This window comes from Crocuta crocuta, unplaced genomic scaffold, assembly GCF_008692635.1.
Source record: "Crocuta crocuta isolate KB4526 unplaced genomic scaffold, BGI_CrCroc_1.0 scaffold396, whole genome shotgun sequence".
In the NCBI taxonomy this organism is placed as follows: domain Eukaryota; kingdom Metazoa; phylum Chordata; class Mammalia; order Carnivora; family Hyaenidae; genus Crocuta; species Crocuta crocuta.
The window spans coordinates 2,855,131-2,866,139 of NW_027533259.1; the positions used below are offsets into that span (position 1 = coordinate 2,855,131).

Sequence of the window (11,009 nt, forward strand, 5' to 3'; positions counted from 1 at the left end):
TTCCTTAACTCATTCCAAAATAAATTCTTTTCTCACATATTCTTATTCTGCACTCCCAAATCTGCTGCAAGGGCTTCCCTCTTGGCTAGTGCTTCCATAGCGAAGAATAAGGGAAAGACAGTAAGTTTTATAATCAGAATTCCTGGGTTTGACTCCCTGCTCTGTCTTGGGTAAATTACTTAACATCTGCAAGGATCCATTTCTTTTCACCTATAAATTACGATAATAATGGCACCTAACAAAATTGTTGTGAGGACAGATATAGGTCAAGTATATAGCACATAATATAGGTTTAATATACATTTATTTTTCCCTTCTCCCCCTCCCTTTCCCTTACCCCAGAACCTGAGACACCCCCTTCAGCACTGGGATGTGACACAGTATGAGAAATAGGTACAGGGAGGCAGGTTCTTAATGGTTTTTGTGGTACTTGGTGGATGAGCCATTTGACCTTAGTTTCACTATGCCTCATTTTCTTCACCTGTAATTGGGGAATATAGTGGTGGCTAGCTCACAGGGCTAGCGGAGATAAATAAGCACAGAACTTGGCAGAGGGAGAAGCATCTAAAAAATTTGTTGGTATTGTAAAAAAAAAAAAATATATATATATATATACACATATATGTATAGTACATGAATTTATTATTGTTACTATTGAGACCAGTGTCTTGAATTGGATCAGGTGCCCCTGAAAACCTCACTCGCCCCTTCCCCCATTCCATTTTAGGGAATCTCTATTCTGTTCCTTTAGGATAAAGGTTCCAAACTGTAAGAATGGACCATAAAAACTGTGTTCTCTATTGGCCCCTCCAATTGCCCAGGACTCCCAGATGAGACCCAAGGAGTATAATCTTCATTGTTCTTTTCTTGTGTTAGAGACTCACCTCAAGGGGGCCTGAGAAGCAGAGTCTTTACTTGAAATAACAAGGGGGAGCAGTGTGGACAGTAGTTCTCCTCTGAGATGGCCCTTGTTGAACACCCTCCCTGCCCTGGAACTTGGGTTCGAATGTCTTGTGCCACCTGAGCACTCTGCTGAACCTCTCCTCTTCCTGTTCTGTGTCTTACTTAACACCTACCATACAGGGTGTCATGAGGTATGATGTTACTCCTTTTCTAAATGGCATCTGATGTCTGCTGATAACCCATTCAGGTAGAAAGCCGGCACTCTAGGGTTGGGGCCTAAAAAGAGCCTCTTTTTAGGTGTGTCCAAGAGGGCGCTCCTTTTTGCCAAACCAGAGCAAACAAGTATCCAAGCATTGATCCCCTCATTTGCAGATGATGCCCTTCTGAAATGCACCTCTCTAGTTGCATGTTTTTCCCTAGTGGTCACAACATTCAGGTTAAAGTCAGCTTGACCTTTCAGGCTACTACCTCCAGCCAACCCGGACACCAGCCTCTTCCACCTCGTGTACGTGGATGCCATCGCCATAGCCATTGTCGGATTTTCAGTGACCATCTCAATGGCCAAGACCTTGGCAAATAAACATGGCTACCAGGTGGATGGCAATCAGGTAAAAATCATTAATTCCCTGCAGATGTTTCACAGTGGTTTAATCATCCTGCTGATTGTTGGATTGTTGGATTTCTCTGTCTTGTTAGAAAAACTTCTCGTTGGATGATGGAGGTGTTTGAAACATGTATTTATGCAACACTACAATTTTTTTCATTATTTATGTGCCTTAGATCATCAGAACACTGAGGTGCAGAGTCCTACCTCATGTCACAGGTGGGGGTCCTGGAGGAAGATGAAACCTCTGATCGGAGGCTCTCAGTCTGACACACACTGACACATGTTGGCCCTATTTTTAAAGCTCACAGCCTAGGAAGCAAATGTTGTTTTGCTAGAACCGTTTCTACTCCACAGGAAGACTTCTCTGTTCATTAAACTTGGAACATATGATTCATCACTCAAACTCCACATTATATTCTTTGCCACCTCCTTTTATAACTACCAACTTACTATCTACAGATAAGGTACTTAATCTGAATTCCATGAGCCATCATTTCGGCATGACAATGACTATTTTAACACACTGTGTTTCTAAGAGAAGATTAAATGCTCCGTGTTCACACAAGACACAGTGATCCAACAAGGAAGACCGGAAGTATCCCCGAGAACAGGAATCATTCACTGGTCCCAGGAGGACACTGGCATGTGTCAGAGAGCAAGAGACCAAGACATTTAAAAGATGCCAACGGTTCTATACACCAGTAACTTACTCATAACAAAAATATTTTGTCCCTTTGCTGCAGTTTTCTTTAAAAAAACAAAAAACGCATTATTCGTGTAGGAGAGTGTGTTTGGGAAAGAGGGGACTAGGTAGTGAGTGCAGTTTGTATCCCTGACAGAACAAGAACTCTTTAAGTCTTTTTCTCCCACCTTAACTTATTCAATAATCCCTAATTTAAATTCACGCTAAACAAACTCTTTTATCTAAAAAGAGAAGGAAGAGACAGCCTCTGCTGTTGAAAATGTGTATTAAGTGGGCCATTGTGCCTCTTTTCCTGAAGAATGACTGAACTCTTGTGTGCTTTGTTTCCCCCTGGAAAAGGAGCTCATTGCCCTGGGCCTGTGCAATTCCATCGGCTCGCTCTTCCAGACTTTCTCAATTTCATGCTCCTTATCGCGAAGCCTCGTTCAGGAGGGAACTGGAGGGAAGACACAGGTGTGTACACAACTGGCCTCTGAGGACGGGTGATTTGGGGTGGTAAACTTTAAAATTTTTTGTAAGTTTATTTATTTTGAAAGAGAGAAAGAGAGCTGGGGAAGGGTGGAGGGAGGGAGGGAGAGAGAGAGAATCCAAGCAGGCACTGCCAGCCTACAGCTCAACGTGGGGTTCGATCCCACAAACCATGAGATCATGTCCTGAGCCAAAATCCAGAGTAGGACACTTAACCGACTAAGCCATCCAGGTGCCCCTGGGGTGGTAAACTTTAATCCCTTGATTCTTTTCTGAACCCAAACAAAGCTGCTCTAGTGTGAAGATTGATGCTCCACCGAGCTGTGTAATGAATCAGAGAAAGGCATGAATGGTGGAAGCAAATCCCAGGAACTGAATCTATAGGAAATAGCTATATTCTCCAGTTAAACTGAAAATTCTACAACACTGCTTCTACCAATAAGCCTTAAAGTTCAGACATGTTGTCATGAAAGCCTGGGAACTGGATATGGTCATGATACCAGCACGGTCCAGTAGAACCTACTGCAGTGACAGGAGTGTCCACTATTTTCCACCATCCAATATGACAGCCATGAGCCACCTGTGGCCCTTGAGCACTTGAAATGTGGGCAGTGCAACCAAGACCTGAATTTTTAACTGTATTTAATTTTTATTTTAAAAATGTAATAGCTGCATGTGGTTAGTGGCTAACACATCAGGCAGGAGAGTCTCATTTGACTATTGTCAGTCTTGGGTCAACACCATTATCTCCTTTCCTTCACCCCTGGCAAAGGCATTTTGAGCAGGGTGTTTAATCATTTCGGCTTCTATATAAAAGCTTTAAGAGAGGGATGCCTGGGTGGCTCAATTGGTTGAGTGTTTGACTCTTGATTTCCGCCCAAGTCATGATCTCAAGGTCATGGGATTAAGCCCTGTGTGGGATTCCACACTGAGCATGAAGCCTGCTTGGGTCTCTCTCTTTCTCTCTCTCTCTCTCTCTCTGTCTCTCCCCATCAGTCCCTCTTCCCCACTCACACTCTGTCTCTAAAAAAAAAAAAACAAAAAAAAACAACAAATAACAAATAACAAATAAAAGCTGTAAGAGAAACCAAACTTCAGAAAGGGAACAGGAAGGAATATTGGTGGATGTAATAGTTTTGATGACTTGTTTGAACCCATATTTTCTTGATCTTCCTACAGTGATTATCAAAACACTAAGATTACCTTCTGCCCCCCCCTCTTATTCGTGTCTCCTCAAAGCCCCTTCCATATGTCTTCTCTCATTCAGCTTGCAGGTTGTTTGGCCTCGCTAATGATTCTGCTGGTCATATTAGCCACCGGATTCCTCTTTGAATCGTTACCCCAGGTGTGTAGCTTAGACTTGGTGTGATGTTTTTCCAAGTGTAGAGATTTCTTTGTTTTATTTGTTTGTATTTTTGTGACTATCTCATGGGTTTTTACTGTAACCCTAGCAGGGTGGTGTGAGAAGGGGCCAAGGCTGGGACCAAGATCCTGCTCCACAATCTAAAATTCTACCCCACAGTCTGGGACCTTGGGAAAGCCATCTCAATGTTGCTGGGTCTCTGTTTCCTTGTCTGCAAAGTAGGGGGTCGGACTGATTAATCTCCAAGGTCGCTTCATTCTTTGATCTTCTGTGGCCTTATACTCCATTAAAAATCTGAGATGGCCTTCATTCCTAAGACATTTGTTTGCTGATCTATTTACTCTAGTAGAGATCAGGAACAATATGGAGTGGAGAAAATCATAATCTAGGAAGACCATGGGTGAACTGATGCCTCAAGTACCAAGTTTAATTCTGAACCTCTTGACCACCATGCAGGTTTGCTACTAGGATATAAGCCTGGTTTTCCAAGGCCCATTTTAGCTAACCGAGTCCTGAAAACCCAGGTGTTCATGGCTCCAAACGTCCCATCACTGCTGCGTGGGAAGTGAGTGGGGAGAGGACATGGGGAGGGCAGGAGGACAGTGAGGAGCCAGCGAAGGGGACTCTGGGGACACAAGAAGAGAGGCACCTGTCATGTGCTCTGTTTCAGGCTGTGCTGTCGGCCATTGTGATTGTCAACCTGAAAGGAATGTTCATGCAGTTCTCAGATCTCCCTTTTTTCTGGAGAACGAGCAAAATAGAGCTGGTAAGTTACAATGATGATTGTTAGGTTAATATGTCACAGCAACACGTGGATGATGCTAATAAAAATGTGAGAAAGCTCAATTAGTGCAGTTATTTGTTCTGTGTAGTATCAAGTTAGGCAAGGTTAGGTACTGTGTGTGTGTGAGAGAGAGGGAGACCCTTTGGAAATTTTTAGCATGATTCTACATAAAGCTTTCTGTCTTTTGTTTAGACCATCTGGCTTACCACTTTTGTTTCCTCCTTGTTCCTGGGATTGGACTATGGTTTGATTACAGCTGTGATCATCGCTCTGCTGACTGTGATTTACAGAACCCAGAGGTGAGTGTACAAATTGGGATGGATGTGATTGCCCTGCCTGAAATTGCAGTGTTGACTTTAAATATATTGTGTTTGCCAACTGACGCCATTAGACTGTAAGCATCTTGATTGTGGAGGTGATGTTCCCGGCATCCAGTACGGGGCTTATAGTGGGTATTCTCTGCAAGCTTGTTGAGAGAATGCACCCAGAAAAACAGCTAACGTTTGTGTTATATATTCTGACTCACAAAGCATTTGTGCATACCTGCTAAGAGGCACCAGGGCATTGAGGCAGGACCATGGAATGTCAAATCAAAGACCCTGAGCCACATTCTGTTTTGCCAGCCCCTCCAACATGGAACAACTCACTCTGCTAGGCCTTACTTTCTCATCCACACAACAGCAGAAATAAGCATAGTACATTGGCTCTGATAAGGTAATATGAGGTGCTCAGGAAGTAGTATCTATCATCATTACAGTATCCAGCTTGAGCCAGATTGCCCTATAAAAAGAGGGTTTTCCAAAAATAATGTTTAAAATCTATTCAAACCAAAGTGAAGAAAACTTCTAGGCTAATTTGAGATTTTTCGTTTTCTCCCCACACCTCAGCTGACCACCACCCCCATGGGCCAGAGCCTCTTAGAGGAAACAAAAAGAAAAACTCCTCCTTTGCTTTAGAATAAGAGTAGGAAGACAGTTCTGTCTACTCAGTGAATGAGAATTTGAGTTGCACATTCCCTGGCATAGCTTGAACTTAACACAGTTCACTTTTGCCCCCATCTTTAAGTGGCCAAGTCTTTTGTCCCAAACAGATTGGGAGAAGAGGGGTGTGAGTGTGTGTGTACGGTCTGTGTAGACTGAGGTATATGTGCTGTGTATGTGTGTGTCTTGGCATTTGGGGCAGGGTGTAGGGGCATGCCTGGAATGTCACTGGGATTGTGATACATGGGAGCCCTCTGCACAGGTACCATACAAGGATCAAATGTCCCTGAGTTCACTAGCAAGTCCATACGTGACACGTAAACATGCCAGACCTCATGTTTAAACCACATACGGGGCCTCAATACACTGGTATTTTAACACACTCTCTCTCTATCTTCAGTCCCAGCTACAAAGTCCTTGGACAGCTTCCTGACACTGATGTGTATATTGATATAGACGCCTATGAGGAGGTAGGACATTTTTCTGTTTTCATGGTTGTAAGCATGTCATGTGATCAGCTGACTAAATATTATTTTTACACTGGGGCTGGAAAAGAGGGAGGTGTAGTAGTCTGAGCAAAAAGCTTGCACTTCAGGGCGCCTGTTTGGATCAGTTCATTTGGTGTCCAACTCCTGGTTTTGGCGCAGGTCGTGATCTCATAGTTTGTGGGACCAAGCCCCCGTCAGGTTCTGCGTTGACAGCACGGAGCCTACTGGCAATTCTCTCTTCCTCTCCCACTCTCCGCCCCCCCCGCCCAAATAAATAACTAAATGCTTTTAAATCTTATCAATGAAATGTGATGATGTGTACTTTCAAGGCTTTATTCTCGGAACTCTTTTCTCCAGGTAGGGTAGAGTGACACAGTTTTATCTGAACACTGTAAGGGGGCCTTTTGTGACTTCTGTGTTGATTTTGAGGTTGCAGGAGGGAGGCAAGTGCAGTTTGACTCTGAAATATTTCCAGGAGTTAAATTCATTACATTTTCTTTTTCAGGTGAAAGAAATTCCTGGAATAAAAATATTCCAAATCAATGCCCCAATTTATTATGCAAATAGTGACTTGTATAGCAATGCTTTAAAAAGAAAGGTGAGTCACATGAAGTGGATTATTTTTGAGGGGACTTGTGAATTGACAGGGATGTGAGAAACACTTAAATGTCTTCTTCATATACTTTTTATATTATATCATTCTCTCCTTCTCACCCACCCTCTCTCTCTTTATTGTGGTAGAATGCACAGAAAATTTACCATTTCGGTAAATTTACCATTCAGCAGATGGAACTGAGTACAATTCACACTGTTGATTGTGTGAATATATATATATATATATTACCTTCTCAAAAAAACTTTAAGACAAAGAGTGAAAAAATAATTTTAGGTTTCTTACTCTTCAGATCATGTGAGTTCCTCTGGTCATGATTAAAACTGACCCCACACTGCCCAATGTATAGAAAAATCTCCTAGTCAATCCACAGTCTCTTAAATATAAGAATCTGAGAGGGGCGCCTGGGTGGCTCTGTCAGTTAAATGTCTGACTTCCATTCAGGTCATCATCTTACAGTTTGTGGGTTTGAGCCCTGCATTGGGCTCTTTGCTGACAGCTCAGAGCCTAGAGCCTCTTTCAGATTCTGTGTCTCCCTCTCTCTTTTCCCCTCCCCTGCTCACACTCTGTCTCTCTCTGTCTCAAAAATAGATAATTTTTTTAATTTAAAAAAAGAATATGAGAGTAAGTTTGAAAAATGATACTTTAAACATGCTCTTCAATACTTTAGTATACTCACCACACCATCCTGCTAAATACACACAGGAATAAGGAAAATTACTCCTATTCCTTTAACGAGAGAGTGACTCAGTTCATGATGTCTAAGGGAAAGGTGGGGGGGGGTGATTACTTGGCATAGAAAACAGTCAAATGGGGGGATCTGAAGAATGATTGCATTTGGTGGGTTCCTAGAGCCAAGAAGTGATTTTGCATGTATTGCCCTTCTGTAAAGACTGGAGTGAACCCAGCACTCATAATGGGAGCAAGAAGAAAGGCCATGAAGAAGTATGCTAAGGAAGTTGGAAATGCAAATATGGCCAATGCAACTGTTGTCAAAGTGGTGAGTGGTCTCTTCGTTGTAATTTTCCCTCCTCTTGATCTACACCCCCCCACCTTTATTCACGATGGAAGCCTTAACACCACAGGAAGCCCCTAAAATAGGAAAGCTTAGAAACAGTCTAAGTAGCCTCTGTAATATTAAAGATACATAATAAAGTCAGCCATGTGAACACTTCTGAAAAAAGTAGGGATATGAGCCCTGGAAAACATTTGTTTAAATTAAGATCACACAGTACCTTAATAAATTTTTACCATGGATGATTTATCATAGAGTCATTCAGCTGACAGTAATAAAACAAAACAAAACAAAACCCTCAAAGGCTGGATTTTGCTGTTCAAGCTTATGGTAACTTGTGGTCATGCCTAAGTTAATGGAACTATTTTAGAAGTGAGGGGGAAATGGCTATGAAGACAAGGAGAGTGGATTTCATTGGACAGAAACGAAAGGAGGGGGAAGAGATGCAAAGAAACTGAGCTAACACTGAATGTTTCATACACATCCTTTTGCTGTCACATCACAAGGCTGGGATGGGGCAGTCATTGTAGACGAGGTCTGGTAGAGTCAGTAGCTTGACAATATGGGCACTAATTTTCCCTCATAAATCTTTCTCAGCACTAGAACATGAGCTGTTCATAGACTTCTTTGGTTTAACATTAACAGGATGCAGAAGTAGACGGAGAAGATGCTAGGAAGCCTGAAGAAGAGGATGACGAAGTAAAATACCCCCCGATAGTCATTAAGAGCACATTTCCTGAAGAGCTGCAAAGGTTTATGCCCCCAGGAGATAACATCCACACCATCATTCTGGATTTTACACAAGTCAATTTTATTGACTCTGTTGGTGTAAAAACTCTGGCTGGGGTAAGCATTATCTTAAATGAGTCGTTTTCGTATCTCTGTTGCCATCAGTAAAATGAGAGAGTTGAACTAGGGTCCCTTTTCAACTCTTAAAATACTTCCATGTCATTGCTTTTTTCCACTTTTGATGGTGGAAAACTTCAGAACCATACAAAAGCAAGGAGCATAGTGTAACGAAGCCCTATGTAACTTATCACTCAGCTTCAACAGTTCATCAGTTAATGGTCAGTCGGGTTTTATTCAGCCCACACCCGCTTTCCACTTCTCTTTGAAGCGCATCCCAGTCATCATTCACCTCCCGGTGAATATTTCAGGATATTGCTCTATGAGGAGAGGATTCTTGTAAAAGTCAGTACCATAATACCTTTATTACACCTACATAAAATTTAACAAGAGTTCCTTGGGAGCCCTTATTATTACTGTCCATATAAAAATTATATGCAAAATTAGTTTTAAATGATTAGCTCGAAAATGCATAATTTTTTAAAATGGGTAATTACAGAAGCACCGTAGATCAGGTGAGTGAACTAGTGTCTTGTATCAGGAAATACATATTGGTAGAAAGAGGCTTGCATCTGACACAGAGTCAAGAGAAACTAAACTTTATTTCAACATTATTACAGATTGTAAAAGAATATGGAGATGTCGGTATTTATGTGTATTTAGCAGGATGCAGCGGTGAGTACACTTCTAGAATGGGGAGAAGCTTTAACATTTTAGTTTTGTTTCTCTTTTTTTAAAAAATCTTTATAAAAGTTTGGAAAGATTTGCCCTTAATTTTCATCTTTGGTGAAAATGAAAATTATTCTAAAAATCACTCAAAAGCTAGCTTTGAAATTAGCCACTTCCGGGCACCCCATTCACTGGGCCATTGTGGCAGACCTCCTGACCTGGACTTGGAACAGTGGGCTGGTACATTTAATAATTATTTAATGGCTGCCTTAAACATAGTTCTATAAAATCATTTAGGTTTTTCCATACGATGCCTGCTATTTTTGCTTTATATTAAATTTTGGTTGAATCGGTGCTTGAAAATGAAATCTACACAAAGCCATTGCTCTTCACCTGCCAGATTGGCGAAAAGGAAAAATGTCCACCAGCGTGCTCTGTAGGCGCCATGGGGCTGTACGTGCTCGCAGACACTGCTGGCGGGAGCGCAGAAGGGAGCAGCCTCTGTGGAGGGCAGGGCAGCCTGACCTTTCCCAACCACAGTTGCACTTAACTTTTAACCCAGCCAATCCAGCAACGTGCTGCATGTACTCAAACTGACACGTGTACGTGGTGGATCATCTGTAAGCAGTTCTAGAAACTGGTTACTCTCTATAAAACAAAAGACTGGAAAAAACTTAAACATCAAAGGAAAAGGACCAGTTCAATAAACTAGGGCACATCCACACGATAAAATATCATATAGTGGCAAAAAAAATTTTTAAGTAAAAAATATCGAGAATAATCTATATATAATGTTAAAAATACTTTGGGGCAAGACAAGGGGGAAAATAAGAATATATATATGTATTTACTTATATCTGCATAAAGAAAAGCTGAAAGAAAATAGTTTCCTGCAACTGGGGTGTGATATCATGGGAACAGGGATTGGAGTGACACTTTTTGCTGTATCACTACTGTAGTATTTAAGCAACATGAGTGTTAACTTTTTTTAATGTTCAACACTGATCCCCAGGGTGTGGGCTAATTTTCTTTTCTTCCTTTATAGCACAAGTTGTGAATGACCTCACTCAAAATCGATTCTTTGAAAACCCTGCCCTAAAGGAGCTGCTGTTCCTCAGCATTCACGATGCGGTTTTAGGCAGCCAGCTTCGGGAGTCACTCGCCCAACAGGAAGCCTCCGCCCCCCTTCCACAGGAGGACTCCGAGCCCAACGCCACTCCCACTCCAGAAGCTTAGATGAGGAACCCAGCTGGGATAGTGTACGAGCCTCTGTGAAATTACACATTTACACATTTTAAGTAGTAGACACTAGACTTTTTCCCCCTAAGGGTAAATACTAGTAGTCAAGGCTTGACTTGGAGGGTGAATGACACATAGCAAGATGTATCTTACTTGTGTTTTTAATTGACTTATTTCAAAGATAAATTGTCCCCTTCCCTGCATTTATTGTGCAGTGACATTGCTGTTAGTCTTTAGTGTTACCTGTTAGCTGATTGTTCCAGAAGTTATTTCCTTTAAGAGCTTTACCTACATATGCTGTCACCAGATGGGTAGCATCCTTGCTTTGGTA

At 41.8% G+C, this 11,009-nt stretch overlaps 1 protein-coding gene across 1 annotated transcript in view; it reads left to right on the forward strand.

Moving 5' to 3' along the window:
- The window catches only part of SLC26A5 (solute carrier family 26 member 5), a 28,427-nt gene extending 17,752 nt beyond the window's left edge, over positions 1 to 10,675 (forward strand). The window contains 11 exon segments of the mRNA XM_077746952.1: positions 1,364 to 1,511; positions 2,553 to 2,666; positions 3,949 to 4,026; positions 4,715 to 4,810; positions 5,021 to 5,127; positions 6,209 to 6,278; positions 6,802 to 6,894; positions 7,802 to 7,909; positions 8,570 to 8,770; positions 9,391 to 9,445; positions 10,485 to 10,675. Of these exon segments, the coding sequence (XP_077603078.1) occupies positions 1,364 to 1,511; positions 2,553 to 2,666; positions 3,949 to 4,026; positions 4,715 to 4,810; positions 5,021 to 5,127; positions 6,209 to 6,278; positions 6,802 to 6,894; positions 7,802 to 7,909; positions 8,570 to 8,770; positions 9,391 to 9,445; positions 10,485 to 10,675 (1,261 nt within the window).
- Positions 10,676 to 11,009: the final 334 nt, after the last annotated feature.